The 25558-nt window shown below is 37.1% G+C and overlaps 1 protein-coding gene across 2 annotated transcripts in view; it reads left to right on the forward strand.

Annotated features, from left to right (window-relative positions):
- CAMSAP2 (calmodulin regulated spectrin-associated protein family, member 2) overlaps positions 1–25558 on the forward strand; it is a 78806-nt gene that overhangs the window by 9133 nt on the left and 44115 nt on the right. For both annotated transcript variants that reach the window (XM_010134218.1, XM_010134219.1), the window contains exon 2: positions 3045–3304. In XM_010134218.1, the coding sequence (XP_010132520.1) occupies positions 3045–3304 (260 nt within the window). The remainder of the gene's footprint in view (positions 1–3044; positions 3305–25558) is intronic.

Genomic DNA, 25558 nt, shown 5'->3' on the forward strand with positions numbered 1-25558 from the left:
AAAAGGCATGTTCCTTTATTTTTAACCGCTCTGGTTTTGGTTTGTTTTTTTTTTTTTTAACTATGACAGAATATTCAAACTGTGTTCTCATTTTTGTTAAGATCCGTTCTGATATCGAACGGTTTGATGCATGTTATAAATGGAGAAACTGTGGGAGTTTCTGTGTGAAGGGAACTCTGATGGGAATTTTTGTGAAGACTTCTGATCTTGTTGCGGCAGGGATTCCTTATTTGTATACTTTCACATGTTTTGGTTTTAGAAATTCAGAATATGCCTGTAGACACAGTTTCTCTTCCTAGTTCCTTGTTTCCACCTTCTATTTCTTTAATTTTTTTTGCAGTTTTATTTTTATTAACACAAATAAGTTTCTATTACAGATTTAATTTTGTGAACACCGATGAAGTAAAAGAAATGGCATACATCTCATTTTGTCTTTTGCTGTATTTTTCAGAAGTGGAAATATTCTTTATAGATAATTATATTTGCCTTCGATAGTTACCATCTTTTCTTTAAGTGCATTGAGTTTTTTATTACCAAACCCCACTAGCAGATATCATTCTTTCATGATAATTTCATTTATTGCATCTTATTTGTCACTTTAGCGTCTGTTTCAGTGATACAGAGGATCAGAAATTACTCATTATAGGCAATGGGTTTGTTATTTTCTGTCCTTGGCTCAAATTTTTGGACTTGAAATCTGTCGTTGCCTTCAGTGAATCTACAGCACAGAGTCTTTGTGCTTAGCTATCTGCTCCTGCTTCAAGGTACTTTTTCTTATGGGAATGAGGCTTTTTTAGGTCTTCTAAGAAATTACAAATGGCTGTGTCTCCCTGTTGCTTGCCACCCTATCTAATTTCCTATGCGGTTCAAAAAGGGTGTGTATGGAGGGGGTGGAAAAAAAGGCAAAATCTGTTGCCTGTGTATTGTGAGATAGTTACAAAATTTTTTTTTCTTATGCTCTCCAGCTTGGGGAAAGAACGTGAAGATGCTTTAGCAGTTGGCATTTGAAATTAAAAGGATTATATGAGGATTGAGCCTCTGATACCAAGATGGAGAAGTATCATGAGGGACTTCAGAGATAGTGAGCTTAATATTTATATAGACAATGTATGGACAAACAGGGAAAAGAAACAAGGACAGGCAGAATTGAATAGATGGAAATAATACCTAGGGAGGCAGGTACCTAGCAGCTCACAGTTCCTTAATTATAGGAGCTTTTTATAGTATTGGGTGAGTGGTGGCCCTATTGAGTCAGTAAGTGAGGCTGGGAAGTGGCAAGAGAAGATTGCAATATCACTGCCTGACATTGGTAGGGGTTTTTTTTCTGTTAGTAATTTTATTACTATCTTGTAAAAAAGTAATCTTGTTGGGCATTAGGTTTGTAATTTAAAGGGCAAAGTAGTTTTGCTGGCAGAATGTTTTGATCTGTATTCCAAAGCAGAGCTGACAACTTTCTAGCCAAACTTAGGCTCTTGGCTTAAGCAAAAAAAAAAAAAAAACAACCTCATCTTGATATCATGAACTGTCAAGTAAGAAGTGGTATCTTACCCTTTTTTAATACCCTTATGACAGTTAAGAAAATATGTGTTAATATATCTTTCCTTTTTGCGCTCTTACGCGTATCTTCTCCTTTCAGCTAGAAGGCAGCTAGCTCTTCCTCCAGAGCCCGTAATGGAAGTACACGAACTGCAACAGAATGTGTATGAGGAAGAAGATAATCTGTCATTATCTTGTGATGGCATGTTCTGCTTTTTTCCCGCTCTCCTGCTCCACCCTTATTGTGGGCTGCTTACTCCACCCTCTGCTGCAAATTGTACCTTTAGCTGTTTAGCCAGCTGAAGGCCAAGGGGATGGGAACGTGGAGTTCCATCGCTGTTTTCCTACACACTTTTTTCCTTGTAGCAATTAAATAGGCTTTTCCATTTGGGCCCATGTCTTTATCCCATAAATGCTGTTGGTTTAACTAATTTTGCAAAAACTGAGAGTGAAATTCTTATACAAGGAAAATGGAGCATCTTGCAGTTTGTATGTCTAGAAATGTGGTCTGAAACCATGTCTAAGTTATTTTCCACTTCACTGGTGATTTAATTCTATTTGATCTAGTGCCGTATTAATTTATAATTAATTATTATTATAATTTATAATTAATTTATAGCTATTACTTTATAGCTATTGCTTTTGTGGGAGACAGTTATATAGTCTGCCTGTATTGTGTTATGTGAAGTATTTGGCAAAACTGTTAGATTGTCTTGTAGTCATAATTTTGGGGTTAAAATCTCAGCATAAACTTGACAGAGTCTTGCTGAGCTTTCTGTGGGTGCTAAGCCAGTTTAATGAAAAAGGACAGCCACAATTTTAAGGGAAATCAGTTTTGCAAATAGGCAGGTAAGAATTCAATGTTTTTGTCAGAAGGAAATTGATAAAAATTCTCCCCCCTCTTTTCCATTCTTTTAATTTCAGTAAAATATCCATTTATTCTGGACTGCTGGATTGTCATAAATCTGTGATGCATAACTTTTGAAATGAGTAGAACAGTAATCAAATTTCTTTTGCATATCTGAAATTTAGAAGGCTGCTCAGTGGAAGTTTCCCTTTTCTGTGAATTATTCTGTAGTAAAAATCAATGTGCCATTTTATTATTGTAATAGGGACAGAGTTTTGTGTTTAAATGGGTGTTTTCCTGCCTTCATATGTCTGACCTTTATAATGTTACACCATAGGAAATGAGAATCTTTGGACGTGTATTTGGGCTGAAGCAGGAGATTTTAAAGCAGTGGTGCTCTAAATCATGGACTGGCTTTCTGGTGTGGCCTTTGCAGTGTGGAACTCTTTTTGAATTTTTCCTAAGTTTCTATTTATAGTTCAGATGCAACCTTTGTATGCAGTTTCCCCCAATGTTCTATATCATGATGACTGGTAAAGACTCTGGCCTTCATCTGATTAAGCTTGCTGTAACAAAATTTTGAGTTCATACATATGAAAAATCCTAATACTGTATCTATCTTTTCTGGTACTGACTGATGGGGGGTTTTTTGTCTTTGTAGAAAATGTTCCAGAAGAACTACGAGAACCATTTTACACAGACCAGTACGACCAGGAGCACATTAAACCACCTGTTGTGAACTTGCTGCTGTCTGCAGAACTCTACTGTCGTGCTGGGAGCCTTATTCTCAAGAGTGATGCTGCAAAACCGCTTCTAGGTCATGATGCTGTTATACAAGCCCTGGCACAAAAAGGCCTTTATGTCACTGACCAAGAAAAGTTGGTGACTGAACGAGATCTTCACAAAAAACCAATTCAGATGGTGAGTGTTTAAAGCTTGTACGTTATGCTTCTTCTTCTCTGTACTCCAAGTGACTACATAACGATGCATGTTAAAAAATGGGTATGTTGAGGTATTTTTCTTGAGAATTAGATGTGATTTATTTCTGGGATGCTTATGATTGGTTTTTTGTTTTTTCTGTCTCTTCGTAGCTGTCAGTGCAGATGTATTTCCTCTGTATTAATGCTTGAAAACACCTATCATTCTGCTTTAGTTCAAATGTTACATTTTTTAAACACAGCAGTGTCAATATGATCACTTAGATTTCAGTTTTATAGCACTGACTGTCAGTGAATATTTCTGTGTTGCAAAAGTGGTTTGAAAATAGTTTCGCGCATTTTTTCCATCTTTATAGAAATCTTTCTTTAACAACTTAAATTTTGATGACGTAGTTCAACCTAATAACATTCAGGAATCACCAGTTACATATTAAGTCAATGTAAAACACACGAGAATGGTATATTCGTCAATGAAGACTTTTAATATCTGTCTTTGCTTTGTACAACTGCTAATTACAACATTGGTTCAACAGATGAATGATTCTATTACTAAGCTCTTAAGTCATGGATTTTCTTCCTTGTTTGGAGCTGAGTTAAATTTATCTGTAAAACTAAGTATCTATAAATTTGTAATATCTGTAAAAAGGATGGTTACATATGGTAGTTTATAAAATGACAGTGTGAAAGAATAAGATTCAACTATATTTGAAGTGAAGTATTTAAAATTATTTTCACCTTTCTATTGTTTAATATTTGATATGGAAAATAAATTGAGTGAACCAAGTGCGAGACTGCAAAGGTTGGAGCGACAGCTTCCATTCTAGTACAGAACTTAAGCTTGCTCATTTAAAATCATGAGCTTATTTTGTCGTGGTATTGTAGAAACTACTGTTGCTACTGTACTTGGAGGTATTTGTGGCACAATCTGATCTCTTCAGATCAGAATACATTAGACACAGGAAATAAAAAGTCTAATAGAGAAGAGACTTCTATAAATTTTCTGTCATCCATTAGCTGAATCTAGACTACACAGTCTAGTTTTTCCAGGGTCTTTTTTCTTTGAATCTGCTCTCTGGAGTTGGCTGACTGATCTGGTTTAAGTCCTTGGATACTTCATGGTCAGTGGCCTGTAGTTGCTGCTAGAACAGAGATGTGTGGAAACTAATACAGCGATGTTTTTATTGTCAGCTTATTATCAACTTGTGTTTACTAATGTGAAAGCACTAAGCAGTGTTTGGCAGAATATGACTGGAGAGTCTCTTTCAATCAATTGGTATGAGGTCATAAGTTGCAGAGGTTTTACGGGTGTGATACAAAAGCTACTAATTAGTAATTAATGATTATTCCCTACAGTAATGTCAAGAAGTATTAGGTGCAAATGTTTTTTCGAAGTGGCAGTAGTCAATTACTATGATACAAAGACTTTACATCGACTTTGTCAGTTTTTATTTGAAAATTCTGCTCATAGAATGCTTAAGCTCTGGAGATAGTGCCTTGACTAGTTTTATTAATTCTGTTGAAATATTTCTTTTTCCATACAATTAAGCTGTGGTCAGTAAATGCGGATAACTTGAAATTTTGCCAGTGACTTTTTTGATATTCTTTTTGAAAGGAGGGAGAGCTCAGCAAAGAACAAGTGGCATTTCAGTAAAAGAAGCTGGGGATAGTAAGTAAGACATACTGAAGTGATAACAGAATTTGCAAGACATTTGAAACGAACGTGGGTGATTTAGGAGTGAGCGTTTATAATGTTCATAGAAGTCAAAGCATATAGGAGATTAAGAAACACACTTCCTGACTGTTCATGTTTTTACAGAACTTAATTCTGCTCTTGTCTTTGGAGGAAGATAAGATTACTTACTTGCATTTATGAGCCAATGGTTTGCCCATTTGATCTTTTTATCCCTTGCTAAAGTAGATGTAAGAGGCATCTCTTTTCAGAGTTGTCAGTTGACAAAATATGTCAGTATTCTCTAGTTTGGTTTACTGATCTTTAACTCAGTAATTAATGTTGTTTAAAATCCACTTCAATAGCAATTTTGTATTTTCCCTGTGCCTGAGTGGGTGTTTGTGGTGTTCTTTCCTGTTGTTCAGGTATACTCCAGCAATTAGTTATTGAGGCATCAGTGTCGTAACACTTGACATCCTCAGATTCCTGCTCTGCCCAGGTTGCTTGTCCTCTCTCCAGTACCAGCAACAGATGAGTGTACTGATACTGCTGAGCTAGTTGACGAGTAGCTGGGGTGTGACAATGAGAGGGAACACAGGTGTGGAAACACAGCTGGCTTGGGCTGAAGGGCAGCAATGTCTAAAACAATTGCTACTGAAGAAATGGCTGTGAAACTGTAGTCTTGATATTCTGAGTCCAAGAGTTTTAATTTGTTGTGCCATACTCACATCCCTTTGCAAGTTCCTGGCAGCAAAACTACATTTTAATTGAGAAGTCTCAACTTTTTCCTTACGCAATTAGAAAATTTGGCAAGGAACTTCAAATCTTGCTGTTGCAGTATTTGACAATCTTAAAATTATCCTCTTGATGTCTTCCAGTACCTTTTCCTAGGGTTCCGTATGTCACCATTTCCACAAGTCTTACAAAGAGATGTATATCCTGTTTTAGAGCATGAAATTAATTTTCTTTTTTAATTATGTTGATCAGAAAGTTTGCACGTGTAATTAACTCATGCATTTCTCTATTAGACCAGATTGTGTTAAGCTTATGTTCACGGCGATTTTGAGTAATTTGATAGAAAATAATATGGTAGTCCTTCTCTTTGCTAGCCTGTCTTAGAGGACGTATTTTGTTATCTGCTCAGGCATACTGCATTTTTATTGCTAAAAAGGGGTGAGTTCTAATATAAAATGAAGCTATGGTAAGAGATTTTAGTATGGAATGTTCTAAATTTCCTTGTGCTTTGTAATGTAGTCTGTAGCTACGGTCAACAGACTTGGAATTTCTTGTACCGTACATTTGTAGCAGTGACGGCTGTGGTGATTAACTGTTGATATGTCACTATTTACTGAAGCAGCGATGTCATGTTTCCGTGTCACGTTTTGGCATTCTTTGTTTCTTACGTAACTATAACAACATTTTTCTAGGAAGCACCTTATATATTAAAATCCTTGAAAAGTCTGGGAAGTGGATGTGTTTTCTTGTTAGGCTTGGCTGCATTATATCTCATTTGAGAAGGTGCGGATTCGTGTGTTTGTGTGGGTATATCTGTGTACATACACGCATAGCTTCCTCTGGTGGAATGGGATTAGGAAAGAGACACTTGAGAACTTGACATGCTAGCAGGAGCAAAGGCTTCTGTTAAAGCCTTCTCTGTGCAGGGTTAGGGAAGTCCATGTGAAGTCTGGTTTGGTTTAGTCTTTCTTGTGTTTGCTTTGTTCACATGTCTTATTTGTTTCTCTGGTGAAGTTGAAAGCTGGGTTATTCTTCAGGCTTGTTCTGATTTAAAAACTTGTAATTGAAACTGCCTGTTCCTGGGAGATCGTATCTTGTGATAGCGCTGTAGAACTATTCAGTGCTATCTCTATTCCTGTTCTCCATGCATTGCAAGCTGTTAAAACTTAATTCTGTATTTATTTTTGTTAAATCTTCTGATTTGATGGGATTGTTTTGTTGCCTTTTATTTTAGGCAGAGGAGCAAAAAAAACCAAATTCCATGTTATTACTCCCCAGTTTGAAGTTCATACGGTCTTGGCTTTACTAATTACACTTTTAAGCAGTGCAGAAATAGCCTGGAACTACGAATTAAAACAGTGTTGTACCAACAACCAGAGTATTTTTCTCCTGAAAGTTATCTTTTGGGTCCAGAGTACAAAAGGAATTACTCGATGCTTAAAAAGCTTATGAAATCTATGTTGCAAAAGTATAAGCAAAGCTACTTACTCAGTTGGCAGGTTCAAGTTGCATTAAAAAAAAAAAAAAAAACACACAAAAAGAAAACCACAACCCAAACCCTGCCTTAAGACCTTTCTCCGTTGTTGGGTGTAACATGTTTTAAAAAAAAAAAAAAAAACACACAAAAAGAAAACCACAACCCAAACCCTGCCTTAAGCAGGCACTTCCACGTGAAAGTCATATGTGAGATTTTTGACAGGCTATAGGAATCAGATATAGCTTAAGAATTCAGCATGGTTCTGATAATTATGCATAACTTTGAATACTTCCATATATGATATGCATAGATCACTGTTCAAGTCCAGATTAGCTCTTATATTTCCATGTTGATTTATCTTTCTTTAATTTTCATATTTATTTCGTGAGTCAAACTGGCTTAAACCTTCAAAATGTCAGACACACAGGAGGAAGGCAATTTGGATTTTTGAATATTTTTTCACATACATGTAGTTATGTTTAAAAAACATAATGTATCTGTTCTTAAAGGACAAACCAGAAGAGACTTTTAGACAAGTTTCTGCGTTATGCCAATAATTTTATATCAGCTGAATATTTGAGAAGCCTCTTGTAAGAATTCAGGTATTTAGTCAGGCTGGCCATTTTGTATTCATATGCTGGTGATCTTTTTTAATTTGCCTTAAGCGGAGGGAAGAATAAATAGATTCAGGAGGAATTAAGAAGTGCATTCCTTCCCCCAAGTCCCTGCAATGCCCTTCTGCCAGGTGGGCAAAGGAATAAAGGATCAGCATCTCAGCTCTCTGCTGGGAAGCTGAAGTTGCATAATTACACAAATTGTGGACTTTGTACAGCCCAGTGTCTGGCCTTAATGTGGCAGGACTGAAACCAACTAAATTTCGAGCATGAGGGGTAATAATGTGAAATTATGAATATATGTTCAAAACCAGTGTATGTTGGAGTGTGTGCAGATACAATAATGTTACAGACTGACCAAATTTGCACCAAAAATCTATTTTCCTGCCCTTACTGTTGTATATTAATAGAGCATTTTCATCTGACTTACAAAAAAGTTACTATCTTCCAAAGTTTCTGGGGAAAAAAAGGCATTTTTAGATACTTAGTTCTTAAACAAAATTTAATGATTAGAAAAAGGTTAGTGAATACCCTGTATATAAATACTACCTCCAGGAAAATATGCCATATTTCAGAATATTTCTTTGTATTTTCTTCTTGGTATGAGAAAATATAAAAACTGTCCTAAGCATAATGCAATCGAAGTGTAATTTTTGTTAAAATCTGAACTCTAGTTTGGAAAAATACTTGCAGAAAAATGTCAACCAGCTGAGCAGCTACCTTAAACTTACACCCATGTATAATTATTTTTGAAAAGTGCTGTCATTAACCAAGAGACACTTAAATGCTCCATACTTAAATCCTCCATACAGTTCCATGATTGTCAGGCAAGATGTGAAGGGAATGAGAGGCTCTGGCAAAATCCAAGCAGTAAGTCCGTAACAGCTGGTAGGATTAAAAATGGTTGCCTCCCTAATTTCGGGACGTAATTGGTGTGTATGGCATTTTAACATAAACAGTGTTGTGCTGTCATCCAGACTGTTTATTCATTTAGTGGCAAATTACCTTCTTCCTTGAAGATGTCTCCTGTGCTCAAGCCTGTCAGTAATCCTCAGTGGCAGTTGGTGAATCCGGTGTGTACCAGAGGTGGTTAGGTGTGCCTGTATTGGCTTCTTAGGGATGATCAGGAGTGTGTGATTGAGGCAAACCTCTGTGTTTATCCCAGTTACTGCACTTGTGGTTTGCCTTGTGGAGTCGTCTCAGGAAGCACAAACTCAGTTTCTTTCAGCAGCTAAATTGCAAGATGGGTTCTAGGATTGCACCTGAAGTAGCCAACTTGCCATGGGATACTCATTTTGTAGGGCTAGAGTAGAGCTGATTGAAGTGAATCCCCTGAGAAGGGATTAGAGACAATTCCTGGGATCATTGCACCAGTTTTGCTTTTCTGTTGCGGAGTATTGATTGTGAAGTTAGTCACAGGCAGCGACACTTATGTGGAAGGAAGGGGGTTTGATACTGCTGGGTTTTAACCCATAGTCAGAATCTGCATCTCTCTCTGGATGAGATAGCAGGCAGTAAGTGGTTAACTCCTCCTGCAATCCAGATTTTTATCTCTCTCTCAGACTGCATTCATTTGAAATGACAGTCCCTCTCATCAGCCAGGTGCTTCTCCTTGAAGTACTCTGGCAGCTCACCCAGGTAGCTTGCAGCTACATGTTGCAGCGTCTGAATTTTCGTGCTCTGGAATTCCTCTAACTCTGGAAAGCAACAAGAAGAGTACTAAACACTTCACTGAACAAAGAAAGAAGATGTGGCTTCTGCCTTGAATTTTTTTTCCTGTTTCTAGGCATGATGTAATGAGTTTTCATTCCAGTGCTATTGTGAATTACTTGTTAGATGAGGACACATACAAAGAATTTGCAGTTCCTTAACTTAAGCCCATATATAACATAATTTGTTAGTTAAAACACTAGATTCTGATATTAACTAACTTGTGGTATTTAAGCATCTTGCATAGTAGTATGTTTCACAGAAGATTAAAATAATAAGGAAATAGAGTAGTGAAACAGAACCTGAGTTTAGTCTATTCAGTCTAATATGCTGCATAAAACCGGGCAGCTGTGGTTTTGGGTTGGGATAATGTAACCGTTATGTGTTACATATTTTTTTTTTGCTCGATTTCTAGACTAATCTCTTCACATACACATTCCTTGTAAGGTTCTCACTTGCTTGAAAACAATGGTCCGATATTTTTGCTGGACTTGTCAGATACACTGTCACACATTAGTCAGCGTTGCACAAACATCTGGTTGACATAGTAAAGCAGTGTGGATACCAAGCTCCCTCAAGCACAAGCCAGTTCATACTTGGTCGTAGTAAGTGCTATAACTCTTCATGAAGTTTGTTCTGCTTTCACCATTTTAACTTAACTTGGTGTCCTGTTAGCTTTTTCCCATGTAGCTTATGTTGACCCATAGCCTGGGGATTTTGTTTAGCCTGCTGTGTGTTTTTAATTACATTTGTCTTGTGTGCAGAAAATGCTTTTTGTGTGTCATGTAAATAGTCAAGCAGTGACTTGGGATATGTTCTACAGCATGCCTAGAATTTAGCGTGTGCAAAACAAACAAAGGATGGTATCAATTAAAGGCTGTACAGAATGCCAGATACCATGTAGAAAGATGTTTTCTAAACAGGTCGGGAAGTATTTCCATTAACCTTGAAAGAAATGCTGTTTTGTTAAGCACAGTTTAAGAACATTTTCTTGTTCAACAGTACTGTTAAGTAATGTAGTTCAGCTTTTGGCTGTTGGTTTGCTGCTGAAATATGTCTTTGTAACTCTTTAAATAGGCAAAAATGTTATTTAAATGTTTAGGAATAGTCTTACTCCTTCTAGGTTAAGTATATTTTTGGATCATAATAACTAAGCTGTTTAGAGAAAGAAGATTCTATGAATTATTTTATAGACTACCTAGAAGATATTTCTTCATCAGTTAGTTTATTTAAATTATGCTAAAAGAAATCTTTCTAATACCTACTGCTGGGTAGGGGAAAGCTAAAACTTTTCCATGGTTGTAGCAGGCAGTTACTTGGTTAAGAGCGCTGCTTTCTTCCTATTATGGAAAATAGTGAGCCGCTTTTAGCAGGAGGTATGGGTCTGTCGTGTAAACATAATGAGAGCTTCACTACCAGCAGTGTGTAGTACATACACACAGCAACAAGGGGACAAAACCACACTGGCAGTTGATGAAATACAGTTTGTACTCCCTAGAATGCAGCAGCTGCTCCAATACAGTACAAAAGAACACTGCTAATCTGCATTTGTTAATCTGCATGCAGAAACCTGGCAATCTGCCTGCAATTAACAGTAAAGAGCACACTCTGTCATTGCAGTAGATGTATCACAGCAATAAAATCTTTGTTCTTGGAACTCTGTGGAATTTAACAACGTTATGGGAATTTTTTTTTTCCCCCTGAACTTGAATGAACAAAATGTAAGGTTCTCAGAGTATGCCTGGTCTTTTTGTTTGACACCTAGGGAAATGCAGTAAATAGCAGTGCATATGTATGTATATATATGCATTTATACGAACTGGTAGGTTTTCTGTGATATATTAGGTTTATATGAACTAGTAGGAAGTTTTACTACCTTGCAGAAATGCATCTCCGAATTACACAAAGTAAAGTCAAATAGAATTGGTCCTGTGTAAATAAAACAAGTTAAGACTTGTATTATAACATCTGATAACTTGTTAAACTGTTTAAGTTATAAAATGACTGTAATAGTGCTCTTTAACAAACTGTCTACTATAAACATGGAAGACATTCAGCTTTCCACCATCCATCAGAAGGTCGTTAGGAAGCGTATTTCCCAGTACAATATATTGCTTCGCCTTTCTGAACCATGAATAGAAGACCAGTGGATAAATAGCAAAGTTGTAGGACCTTTTTGTGACCCACACTTAATTTTTAGAAGATTGGAGTAAGCTATCTTGATCACAATTCGTATCATCATCTATCAGTAGCTAGAGATCTGCATCAGTCAGTTGTCAAAACTGACCTCTTAAAAGTTAAAAGGGCAAGAGCTCTTTATAAGCTTTAAGTTGGATGTTTGGGACACAATTTAGAACACCTAGCAGTCAATATTTATTAAATAAGTATATGCAATGTGAAGTGTGCTTTGATTTTTTTTTTTAACTGTTTAGTTTGATGAAGAAGTGGCAAGTTAAATTACAAGCTTTGAAAGAACTAAAATTACAAGAAAAGCAGAGTGAATTTGTAGATGTTGGGGAAGCATTAATGATGTTGGGATCAGATTAATTTTACCTGACGTAATTATTAAATATATATAGTGTGTAATATGATGGATCCATTATATTGGTAAGGGATACTAATACATTTTGAAGTAAATAGCGCGGTGGAGTTTAGGCAACAAACTTACTGCAGTAGGTACCAATTAAATGCTGTCAGAAACAACTAGAAAAAGCAATCTGTGTTACCTACAGCGTTTGAGAGGTTTGCTTACAGAAGCTGGACCATCTTACCCTCTTTTTACTGACATTGGCCTGCTGACCTCAATTTATAAATGAATTTCTGAGACTGGAGAGAAATAAGGGCTTTATTTTCCCATATCGGCAGTCGGAAGAACCCTACCACCAGAAATTCACTTTTTAAAATTTCTTTCTTAAATCTTTTCTGCAGTATCAGTCCTTTGTTTTGTGCTGTGTCTACTATGAGCGGGAAGAACAGTTTATTCCCTTATTGCCTGCCTTTTTGTAACAGCCTTTTATGCGTGGGCAGGTCATGCCTCTCTCACACTTTGTTTCCTAATTCTTATCTTCATTCCATATGTCCTCCATTTGGTGCCAATCTTTCTTGACAGGTTGTGCTGAAAACCAGACCTTGTTAAGGCTTGTAGGGCACAACAGGTACTGGTGCACTGTTCGCAAACTAGACTCTGCAGTTGACACCCCCCTGTATGTCAGCTGCCTCTTCTGCGGAGCATAACGTTGACCGTATGCTCACATTCAGGTGGTTATACTCTCTGACCTCAGATCGTGTCCACTGATCAGCAGTTTACTTAGGTGTTCTCCACCCTGATGCAGAAGGTTTTAATACAGACTTCGTTCTAACTCTCTTCCCCCCCTATTATTTTGGAACTGAATATACCTAATGTTAGTGACACATGTTTTGGTAGGAAATACCCTGTGCCTGACTTCCCTTCTTAAGGGAGTGCTGTGAGGGAGTAAACATTTGTAAAATCTTTCTGGTCTATTACATAGAAAGAATTCTGTAAATCTGGGTGGTATGTTTCTGAGGAATTGTTTTGTGAAGGCAGCTGCCTCCTCTAAGGATCTCAGTTCACTGTTAGGCATTCTCTTACATTAACACCTTTGATGCTATGTTGGGGGAGGGGGGAAGAGTGAAGTACGGGACTATGAGGTTACATCCTGATACATAAAAGGGAAACGATGGAACGGACAAAATGTTGAGCGAGAGAAAACTCAGTTCGCAGTTTTGAACAGGTTTTACTCTTTTTCTTTCCCTTACCTGCTTTAACACCCCAGCTCTCAAAATCAAAACCAAACCTGTCTAATGATATTTAGAAGTACCCTGTAAAAATAGGTTTGTGTATGTGAAATAAAAAAAAAAGTGACTGCCCATTGAAAGATTAAGTTAATGTAATTCAGTATGTCATTTTGTCAGGGAAGCCTCATCGCTTCTGTGTTGCTGAATTCTTTGTGGTACAGTGTATCTAATAAGTATCTACCTGCAAAGAATGAGAACAACTAAACTCTTGCTTTTAGTTTTTCTTCAGCAACAGGAAGAAATACAGGGAATACTTAACACATGGTTGGGAAGTAAAATAGTAGGATAATGGAGTTGAGGAAGAAACATGTATAGATACTAGCAGAGAACTGCTAGAGAGAAGAAAACCCTGATGTTAGAAGTCTTACTCGATTTACTTACTGAACTTGCTGTCAGAGTTAGTATAGTAATTAGTAATTGCACCAGTCAAATGACCCCAGTGTCTGTTAAGGTGTTACGGTGTCCCCAGGTACTCTCCAGTATTTTTCTTTTCTTTATTGTTAGCATACTAAATTGTACGTATTTTCTAAGTCAGTGCTTCCATATGCCTGAAAACTCTTACTCTTCCAAGTCAAAGCTTTGGGGAAAAAAACAGTCCTGCTAAAGCACCATGTACTTTAAACAACAACAAAATGATATCCCTATGCCTTTAGGTACTGAGGGATAGTTGGTCTGGTTTTCACAGAGCATAGGGAGACTGAGAACTTATTTAACAAGCTGTGTGTGGCTTGGTATTACTGGCTTGTACTGATTGTGGGGGAGGGAGAAGTGTAACACAGCTTTGCTTGTTCTAACAAGATCTGATGTCTTAATGACTTAAACACAGTTATGCTCCTGCCGTACATATGGCTGTGGTGTCAGTTATTTCAGGTTCTTTTTTCTCACGTAACTTTAAACCTTGCCTTTACTGGAGAAGGTAGTACTCTTCTGACTAGTTTGCGTTTTCTTCAGTCAAGGTGGGACCTTCCCTTTCAATGTGGCTTTTTTGATTCTCTTCTTACCCTCCCAAATTTAGAAGAGAACTGATTGCTCTACTCTTCTGATTCATGTTCTTCCTTTGCAAAATTTGTGGGAAAGGTGGCTTTCTCTTCCAGCCTGAGTAGTGACGAGTTTTTCTTCCAGGCCGTTGGTAAAAATAGTAAGATGGTGAGCTGATAACTCATCCCTGTGGTGTTTCTTGGAAAATGCACCTATTCATTGCTGATTCTGTGCTCAGAGGTGCATTTTCAACTTAGTTGCCTGAATTATATATCAGTTTAATATATTCAGCATTAAAAATTTTATTTAATCAGAATGTATTAGTATCAAGTTAGATGCAGTTCACTCATAATGACAGTCAGTCTTTTCAGTTTACGTTTATAAGTGAATTTAAGAAGTGATTTATGTTCCATAAGTTCATGTTTTAATTAGTATCCTTTTTTTTCGTAAATCAAGCTGCTTGTTGACTTGGAAATTGTTTTGCCTGAGAGCAGAAGGAGGACATGGGACCCTAAAATTATTTATATTGTCTGACTCTCAAAAAAAGTCCATTGTTTTGTTTCTTCTAGTCTTTTGGAATGTCCTCAAGAGTTCTTAAAGTTACAGGAAGAATTGCTTGTTATGTACAGAGAGGTCCTCTTTAAATCCTCTTGAAATTTTGTAATTTTTTAAAGAATTTTTTCTTTCCTTTTTTGCTCTAGACTCTGAGTTGAGGATGTAGGTCACTTAAAATGGTGCCACATTTACTGGGGTGATAACTGTGCGTTTCTCTTGCCAGTTACATCACTTTTTCACGTATGAGGCTCTTGCTTTATAGCTATATTTGAGTAATACTCATCTTACCTACCATCTTGATGACTAAATTGAAGTTAAAATCATGCAAGACTTTTAATATTATTTTAAAATATTCATGGCTTGGCTTCGCGGACGAAGATGTGGGAAGGGCTTTCCCCACGCTCCCTGCAAGCGCGCTGATGGCTGAAAAGGCCAATGCGGGATAGGCAGGTCCGGTTGCAAAGAGCACGCCAGAAGGTCTCCCTGGGTGGTACAGTCCTTTTTGTATGTCTTATTTTTTCTGCTAGTTCTTTTGTCTGGAAAAATACTATTCTTCCAGTATAACCACTAAGTTTGGCTTTTAGTTCTTCTGAAGGCATACACTGTTGATTTCCTGTTTCTTTGCATTGCTTCTGTACCTTTCCTAACCCTTCTTTGAAAAGAATTTTAAAATACTATCTGAATTTGCAAGTCTAATCCTGGTCAAATGGTATTTTGTTTTGTCATTTGTTCCACTTATGGATGGCCTGTATCTGTCTTCTGGTTAGTTATTTTACAAATTCTTTCTTGTACAAGTTCTTACAAGCATATTGGAGATAGCTGCTGGACTAGAAGAGAGTAAGCCAAACTTTCTCCCTTGCCAAAGGAAAAGCTGAACTGCTGGCCAAATAGTTATGGGCTGTGATGAGCTTCCTTCCTGAGCCAGCACATACTGCAAATAGTTCAAAAAGGCCCTTAGGATGTAGGTCTGAGGAAAAATGCGAGAGATTAGCGGGCTTGGCATGGGAACTGGATCTTTCAGGAGACTTAGTGTGGCTGGGTGGGAGGAGAAGTGAAGCTGGGACTCCTGAGACTGGAGCACACAGTCCAATAATCCACAAAGCTCCATCGTCGCAGGGCAGCTTAACTTGTTTCCACTTTCCTCCCTTTTGTTACCAAAAGACCGCTGAAGCCAAGTGCAAGGAGATGCTTCCTGAAAGTGCTTCGGTTGTGTTATCCAAAGGGCATTGTCAATCTGTGACGACCCTAATAAAGCAGAGACCTCCAGATCTGTGTGTAGGCATGGTGTGATAAAGCCTATTGCCAGGAATAATTTTTTCCAGAGGGATGACAATTTTTGTTTCTCCCACAGCATAACTCACACCTCTCCTTCTGTCCTTCTTTCAGTGGCATCAGTGTATGTCGTACTTTACAGATTAAAGCAATACATTGCTAATCTGTTGGCAACCAGACATGCCGTTATCTTGTACCCTGTTGTCGGAATTTCTGGGGCCAAAATAATGTATTGTGATTAAACCAGGAAAACACTATACTGTTATGGTTTATAATTATTTAACTTTCTAATTTTTATTACTTAATGTTAGTGTAGTTATACATTAAAGTGATAACTGATAATTACTAGCATTTCACTAAGTTCAAATGGAATTCAGCGATAAAATGTTTAAGTAAAGATTAGGTTTGGGAAGTAGCAAGGTCAAAACAAAGTTCAGTGGTGCACAGCTCAGGGATATGCCTTCCTTTATCAAGTGTTGGCTTGCCGTGCAATCTGAGGCGGAGAAAATCTTTTTTTCATTCTTATTTTTTAATCAGCAAAGTACAGGACCTACAGGACAAGGAAATGGCTTTTCTTTATGAATTCGGCAGTGAACTATCTTTGGGACGTTCTTTCATTGAGCTGCCAGCAGCATTGTAACTAAACTGTAACAGTAACGGATGAGGGTCACGGTTTGCTTTTCTCTAAGACCTTTTCATTAGAATAGCAGATTCATGTGCAGAGAAGATTGAAAATCTTCTACTGACAGAATAACTAACACTTAAAAATGGGAATATTTGTCGAGAGTGCCAGAGGCTTTTGGAGAATTTAATCTAAAAGTATTGCTGAGTATGAGGAAAAAATCTTCAAGTAGGAAGTGAGTTGTTTGGGGTTTTTTTCCCCATAAACATTGTCTGAAGCCTGCAAATATAATAAATGCTGTCTCAGGTTGTACATTCTCATTAAGAAAAAACAATGCTACATAAATGTAAGTTAAGGTATTTGAAGTACTAGAAAATATAAATGAATGTGTATCCCAGATTTTATCTATATTTGACCTGAAATGGATATTGCCAAACTCCTCAAATAGGATCTACTATTAAACTAATCAAAAAAAACCCCCAACAGAATTGTACTTTTCCTGGCATTTTAATGTGACAAATATTTTAACAATTGTGCAAAGCTGTACAATGCACCTAGGCTTTAAAACGGCCACTCAATTTTTAGTTAAAAATTGCTTTTATGTAGATCATATCCTGTTGTTTTAGTAAATATTTCCTTTAATGAACTTGTCCAGCTTGAGTCAAACTGAATTGGACAATCAAATTTTAGTTCTTGTTTAAAGTGTTTACGGATGCCATGACTACATGCTGATCACTCTTTTCTACAGTATTTTTAGCAGAAGGTATTTCAGAGAGCTTCATCTACAGTTCTTAGATGTTGAGGCTATTCATACTTTATTACATCTATCCCACAATTTCACTTATTTTCCTCTTTTCATCCCAAACTCTGATATTTTCTTTGAAAGAACTATTTCACCCTTAGGTGAATTTGGGCTACTTTATCTAAAATCCATTTAAAATAAATACAATATATAGTTTTTTGTTAAAAAAATCCTTCACTCAACTTACTGTGCTGCTTTTATCCCAGTCCTCAGAGTGTGAGCGGCATGGTTCAGGATGGGTTTCATTTCAATGTCATAGTAGTGCTGAGCATGTGATAGATGCTTCTTGGTATTAATTAGTGATTTGCCAAATATTTTAAGTTCTTTTCTCTTAGCTGTAAATTGTTCATAAGGGTTAGTTCTGCAATGGCATTGGAATGACTGTTCCCTAATGTAATGGGGGAAAAAGGGGGAAAAGTGACTTGGGTCTTTATCTGTAATTGATGTCACGAACTAATTATACAAGCACTTCTATCTCATGCCGGAAAATCTCACCTTTTCAGTACACATCAAAAGTAATCTGACTTGTTGGAGCCATCAAGATATACACACTTTGAGTGGAAGTTTATTTTGTTCCCACACAGTAGTTTTTGTTATGAATTGGTTAGCTGCTTAAGTCCACTGTTCAGTCTCAGAGGTTAACTTTCCTAATTGCTGCTGTGGAAAAGCATGTCAGTACACTGTTATATATTTACAGAAACTGTTTTTGCAATCTTTTACCTATTTCACATGCCTTCTGAGAGAATGCAAGTAGCTGGATTTGCATGAGCGATTTGAACCTGACTATATATTTAAAACTAAATGATATTTTGATATTAAAATTGAAAGCTCATTGTTATTCATTTACGTGAAAGAATGGTTTGTCTTTATCTCATCAAGCGGCACGTTTTATGATTCTTCTATAGCAGTATATTTGCAAATATGAACACATTCACTGCTATATCTTCGCAGTACGCTCATTATCAGTGATCAGGAGAGAGTCTGAATTGTTTCATCCAGTGTCTTGTTGAAATACCAGGGTGTATCAGGAAGTCTTCGTGTTGGATCAGGGTGATGAAGAGGTCTCAGGCTTATGAACAGCTGAACAAGACTTGTTAAGCAAATGTCTGGAATAATAACTTTACAAAAATAATCTGTTTAAAAACAAACTCTTTTTTTTAATATAGACACCAGTATTTGTAAAAACTGAATTGGGAATATTATTTCTGTATATTACTGTGCCCAAAACCAGTAAAAAATTACTGGCAAAGCCAAATACTGTAAAACTAGGAAAAGCTGGACTACCATTTTAATTTGTAGACTTGGCAAAAGTCTGGCCAAAGCTTGATATTAGTCTCTAAACAGTTTATGTAAAGAGAGTTTATGTATAGTCGGTTAAGGATTAATTCAAAAGCCATTGTAGAGGTCATGTTAATGATTGATAGTGTTTTAAATAGTATCCAAGTAACAAGTTCAAAGAATAACTATTATCATGCTTTTTCTTTATTTTGAACCATTTCATAGTTCCAATCTGCAAAAATCACAAACAAAATAGTGATTTTGATTTGATACGTTGTTTTGAAGTACCCGAACTATACAGCAGGTGTTACACTATGTGGTTTTTATGTGTGTCAGTATTTATTTTGCACCCAAGTAAAAAGAGGGTGATCAGGAGGAGTGCCAGACACAGTCAAAAGTATGTGCACTAATATGAATGTTCCTATCAGTTTATCTTAATTTTTTAACCTTTTTGTCAGTTTTTCTTGCAACAATATGAAAATTGGAAGTTATCTTTATGAAATGAAATTTATTTTATTTAAAGTGATGATTACAGGCACATATGCGATTGATCTCCATCAGTAATTACAAGTTTGTGAAATAGTTCTTCAGTCATCTGAGATCCCTCACTTCTGTAACTGTATGTTTTGTCTGTTGTGGGATAATAAAGTAATGCTTTAAATTCATGTATCTGCTGTAACTGCATTTTATGCTGGGTGTACATTATTTACTGGAAGCTTAAATATCACAGGGCCCTCTGTTCAAAGAGCTACCATGTATGTTCTCTTGTAGGCATGGCATTAGTCTCATCTGTGGTGTTTCTTGAGGCTCTATCGTATCTCTTTGCCTTGCTTGGTATGTTTGTGTATGTATCCACCATGTAACTTGGAAAGGACTTTTTATCATGGTTTTTAAGTATTGTGTCTCAAAACAGCCACTGTTCTGAGGACGAATACAGTGAGCTGTATGTGCATGTTAGGAATGATATCTGGGTAATTTTAACAATTACTTGTGACATTTCCTGTAATCTCGATTGCCGTGGAAATGCTGCAAATGACGAATGAACCAAAGAACTGATTAGCATCAAAGTCTGGATCACTTGGTGTGCAAGTATATGATATTTGGGGAGTAAGCTGTATTATTTAATGGCTGTAACAGTAATCTGTTTTGCCACTATGGAAGAGTATAAGAAATAAACAAACAAAAGTCTGCCTGTTGTTTATAACAGAGTAAAACACAGTAAGCAACAACAGTTCAGCTTACTGTTAGACCTCCTATATGTCAGAGTAATCACCATTACTAAGCAATCCCCAGATTATCTAAACTATGTTTTAAACTACACTTTAAAATATTAACGAGCTTCACATTTTTAATACAGATTAAGTTCTTCTGGCCAGTCTTTCATATCTATAACATAAGAGCTTTCTTTTGCAAAAATAATTACTGATTTGGATTTATCGTATCTTTTGGATGAACAGGTAGACACTGTAATGCCCCTTGCCTGTTGTGTGTCACCAGTAAATGTTCTGTGATACTTCTTTAATGAAAATTACATACCAGCTGCTGAAATAGCATCCATTCCATCTTGTACTATCACAATATTGATTTTTACTTTTTGAGATACTACATTTTGACCTGCCTGTGCAGACTCTAGCCTTTTAGGTTTGGTAGAATTTTCTTTTGTGTATTTAGGTAACATAAGTTACAGACACTGCCTTCAACTCTGATGTAACATACTTGAAGCCAAAGATTTTAAATTGGTTGCTAAAATGTCCAATAATGTCTCACACGTACTTCAGACAAGTTTCTTAATAATCATCCTTCACCATTTTCAGATTATGGGATTAGAGTTTGGATGCTTGAAAAGAAAACAGATGTAAGTCAATTTATAATTTTAATGAGAAGGAAGTATGGGGAAAAAAAACCCCAAACATTCTTAAAATAACAGAGCAAATAAGGCATTAGGAAAAAATCTGTCAACCAAAGTTTCTGGGTTTTGTTGCTTTTAGTCCAATCAAAAAACCATCAGTGAAGTTCTTGCAGCAGTACCTCTCCAGAGACCTTGGCCTGGCCTGATGGCATTCCTCTGCAGTCCTTACTGTTCACACCGCCTTATTCTCCAACGCTTCCAAAGGAAACTGTTTCCAGTCCCTTCAAATGCGCAACACCCAAACTTCCTGGCAAAGGTTTTTGGTTTGTGGCTGTGCCCTTTTGACTGACCAAACAGCACAGCTACTCAGGCTGCCTGACTCTGGCCAGCAGTCGCACGCTTTGAAACGCACCGCACCCCTCCCTGCCCTCTGCACAGGGCCCGTGCTGACCCTGCCGTGGCACCCTGTGCTACTGCTGGTGGGACTGCATGGTCACTGCCGCTGGCCTCCATCAGACATTTAAGGGCAGCAGTAAATACTTTTTCTTTCCTGTTCTTTCCCTCCCTTTGTCTCTCCTCCTCAAGTAACAGGTTGATTTAATAGTTGAGGTTCGTATATAGGGATCATTCCTTTTGTCCAAACCAAGATTCCATCATTACGTGAAGGGCTTTTGTGGTTCTGGGCAGCATGCACTGACATACTTTGTGCTTGTAGCAGAGGTTTCAAATAATGCTATTGGTGTTTACTGCTGTTCTTGGAAGCACAGCAAATACTTACACTCCAGTAATTGCCATCTTAAGTCATTGAAATGTGCTATTTTGAAAATGAGAGGATAGAAGAGAAGTTACCATTTTTCATGTTTGTGTAGTGTGTTTTTCTGTTCAGCTGTTTTCTGTTTTGTTTCGTTTATCACTCTGCCCTCTTGGGGAGGAAAGGAGGAGTGATGTTTTGCCAGAGAAAATACTTGTTTACTACAGCATGAGTAGGTTATTGCTGCAACTGACTTTACTGTGTGGAGAGCTACTAATTGTGCAACACCTCCTGCAATACCCAAAAAGAATTATTAACAAAAAGAATTATGAAAAAAGAATTATGAACCGAAAAGGCGTGAGGAATGGGAACATGATCATGTGTTTTATTGTTTCAAGCTTTAAAAGGACTTATGAAATGGCAGTTATTACCAAAGGGAGGCGACGAAAGCCATTCCCAATTAACTTTCATGCCATAAAAAGCAACAGTTTACAAACAGATACTGGTGAAGGACAAGAATGGACATGGTTTTACCTTGAGTGCCAGTTTACTGAGAAGTAGTTTCTAGTTCACAACAGTCTCCTATCTTAATTATTTGGGAAAGAACATTCTGGTGTTTTCTGTGTAGGCCACAAGCTAATTACTCTTTTCATTTGTGAAAAGGAAGTTTTCTTGGAAAGAAAATATACTTACTGAAGATGGTATCACATCTATAATTATTTTTCATGCATTTACCAAAGTAACTTGTAAGGAAAGTTTTAGTTACACTTTCATTAACCTTCTCATTGTGAAAAGCTGAAGGAAAGACAATCCATTGCCTTACTAGTACACTGCTTAAATTCTAGATGATTTTCCAAGTGATGGTTGGTAACAGAATTCTGTATCATAGGTATCCCACCCTCAGCACAGCTTTTCTCTGTCCACCTATGTGCTCCTGTTAATCTGCAGCAGTTCTTGATGCAGACAGAGCTTGTATGGCCCTGTGTTTGGCAGATGCTTATGGTGATGGGGACAACAGCCAGATGCCCGGCAGAAATCTACAGCAGTAGGTGAAGTGGCCATCCCTGGGTGCAAGTAATCCATTAAAAAGGATTACTGGTAAAGCAGTATCACTGAAGGCACGTGATTGCTCTTCCTTAAGTATAAATTATATACCTGAGTACAGACTTAGTTGGGAACATGAAAAAGCAGATCATGAAGGTTGAAAATAATTCATGAATATGAAAATAATTGTTCTGTGCCTGTGGGTGTGTATGTACAAGTCTTTCTCTGCTCTACTTCAGAGGTTCAAGATCTGTCTTCAAGCGTAGTGTTCAGCTGAGATTAAGCAAACAAGTGGAAAGGCTTTTGAATATATTTATCAAAACAACCATAATGCACCTTCCCCACTTCTGCTGTACCATCACTGTAGACCATGTCCTTGCTGAGGAGCGACTGTTGTGGCTGGTCTGTCACAAGCCTTTAATAAGTAGATGAAAAATGTTGGTCAGCTGTCTGATTTAGTAATGCTCTTAGTCAGCAGCTTGTCACTTACAAGGTTTTACTACATTAACAGCCACAGAGAAACAGGTTTCTTGTGATCAGTATAATTTTCTCTGTCTGTTCTAATTTTGTTATCGCTTCTGATAGTTCATTTAAGTAAGAGACTGGGAAATTTCTTTTGACCTTGGCTATTAATTTGGAAGAAAATGTTTGATGAGGTCGATTTCCTTTCATGTCTTACTGTGCTGTGTATTGGTCTATAAATGTGATATTCCTATAAGCCTTTGAGGAAAAGGTCAAATAACTTCTTAATGTAATTGTCATTACAGTAATGAGTGTGGTGACCTTATTTCTCTGCCTTTTATATGGTTAATAAAAGAAACAGCCTGTATGTACAAAAATGCAGGAAGAATTAAATTAAATTAAAACTAATTTTACTCTTTTTGAAGATGGCGTGTTGAAATGACCACACATAATGTTTTGATTTCTTTAGCCAGTATTTTCCTAGATCAACAAAGAAACCTTGAGCTTAAAGATTCTTATGTTTCTGTCCTGAAGATAAATTTTGGTACGTAAGCAGTTTAACAAAAAACACAGAAACGCTTCATAGGTTCTAAAGCAGCAGCCTTATAAAAATGTGGTGATATTTCACATATGACAGAATGATGTTGTCCCTAGGTCTTGCACGCTTGCATATCAGAGGCATTAGTATCAGCACTAAATTTTTTGTTTCATTTAAGACGTTCAAAGATACATGTTTCCCAAACATACAATAAAAATGCAAATTTGGACCAAGAAGTATGGTCACCTCTCAAATTAATGACTTCTGCAACAAACCCTCAAATCTCTTGTTTGTAATTAAAAGATGTTTTTTAAAATGCCTTTCCTGAGTAATTTAAGTTTCTATTTCCAGTATTGTATTTTGGCAAGAGTCTCACATAAGCTCCAGCTGGGAGGCACATTTCCTGAGGAAACTGGGTGGAATGTAGGAGTTACAGTGGAAGGCTAGCTGCAGAACTGCACGGATGCAGCCAGCTCACCATAATGTTAGTAAATAAAACGTTTAAACAACGCGTAAGGGTATATAGAGAAAAGCAAAAGGAAAACTGTGAGGAGCCTGTTCAGGTGAAAATGCAGGAACATTTCATACTGGCTCTTCATGCAAAAATTCATGCTTCTTTCCCTGTTTTGAAAGATAGCATCCTGCTCTTTTTCAACTTCTCACACTGTCTTGTAACAAGTTAGGTTTCATGTGGTAGGCTGAATTATGCTGGATTAAAGTCCACACCTTTTAATACTTTTATTGAAGGTGTTCTGGATTTATACTGTAACAGAACAGCATGACAGTTTGCAGGGTTCAGCTCGGCTTTGGACAAATTGCAGGTATTTTTAGAAACAATCCTGGAATTTAATTGGAGATTTCCATTGATAGCTGGGCCCTGCTTTGATCCTTTTTCCATCCGCAGCTAACTTTCCTATTGTAGAAAAGCAGTGTTCTGTGTTTACCTTTATTTTTAATATGAAAAAATCTCAAAACAAATATAGCGATATTGAAAGCCCAGTATCTGAAGCAAATGAGAGCTACAGAGTCTTTCTCTACACTTTAGCCATATATTTACCATGAGGCTGGGATTTTGTGCTGAGAAGGATAACGGGTAACTCTGACATGATGAAGACATTAGATGGTTGCCTAAAGCAGTTGTAGACTCTCCATTCGTGTTGATATTAAACATTTGACTGGAGAAGTCCTTGAGAAACCTGAGCTAGTTGGACCTGGTTTGGAAAGGGAGTTGGTCTAGGGTTTTTTAGGTTTCTTCCTTTTTAGGTTTTTTTAGGTTTGGGGTGTTGTTTTGGTTTTTTTTTTCCCCAAATATCCTTTGTATTTGAGTTCCTTTCCAGCAAAAGAATTTTTTTTAGAAGTGAATTACATTTCCCATGTCAGATGTGATATTTATATATATTTATATAACTGATTACTAAACTGAAAAAGTTAAATGCAAAATGTTGTAATAAATGTTGAAAGTAAAAACCATTCCCTCTACCTTGCAGAACCTGCTACAGTGCGTTTAATATGACTCAGTAAAGCCCCTTCTTGCTGAGCAAGCATCTTACCAGAGCCAAGTGGTAACAACAAGTGCTTGTTCTTCACAAAAATGCGGTGAGGAGGTAATTCGACATGTTCGTTCCATTGCAGGAGAAGAGTAACTAGACAGCTGGGGTTCTTGTAGAATTGTGCTAGGTGTAAGTACTCGGTGAGGGTAGAGAACTGGGTCCAAAAAATCATCAAGCAGGGCACAGCTGACTACTTCAGACTGCTCCATTTTGTTACTGAAATCTTTTAAAACTATTGTTTCCTTTGTAGTATCAGAATTCTCTTCATTTTATTATGTGAGTGTTGGTGAAATGAAGCAATAACTTTGAAGTTTGTAATAGTTACCACCTTTTGGCTCTGCTCATGATTTCATTCCTCCCCTGCTGCAGTATTGAGCCTTGGCCTGTGCTTTCCCAGAGCTGGAATTCTGCAATTTTCCACTCTTAGCTGAGACTTGGAATTTAGGTAGCGTCTCATTTTCCTAGCAGATTCATTTGAGACTCAGATTATCTTGGGGAAGACCTTCATGAAAGAG

This window comes from Buceros rhinoceros, unplaced genomic scaffold (assembly GCF_000710305.1).
Source record: "Buceros rhinoceros silvestris isolate BGI_N320 unplaced genomic scaffold, ASM71030v1 scaffold17094, whole genome shotgun sequence".
In the NCBI taxonomy this organism is placed as follows: Eukaryota; Metazoa; Chordata; class Aves; order Bucerotiformes; family Bucerotidae; genus Buceros; species Buceros rhinoceros.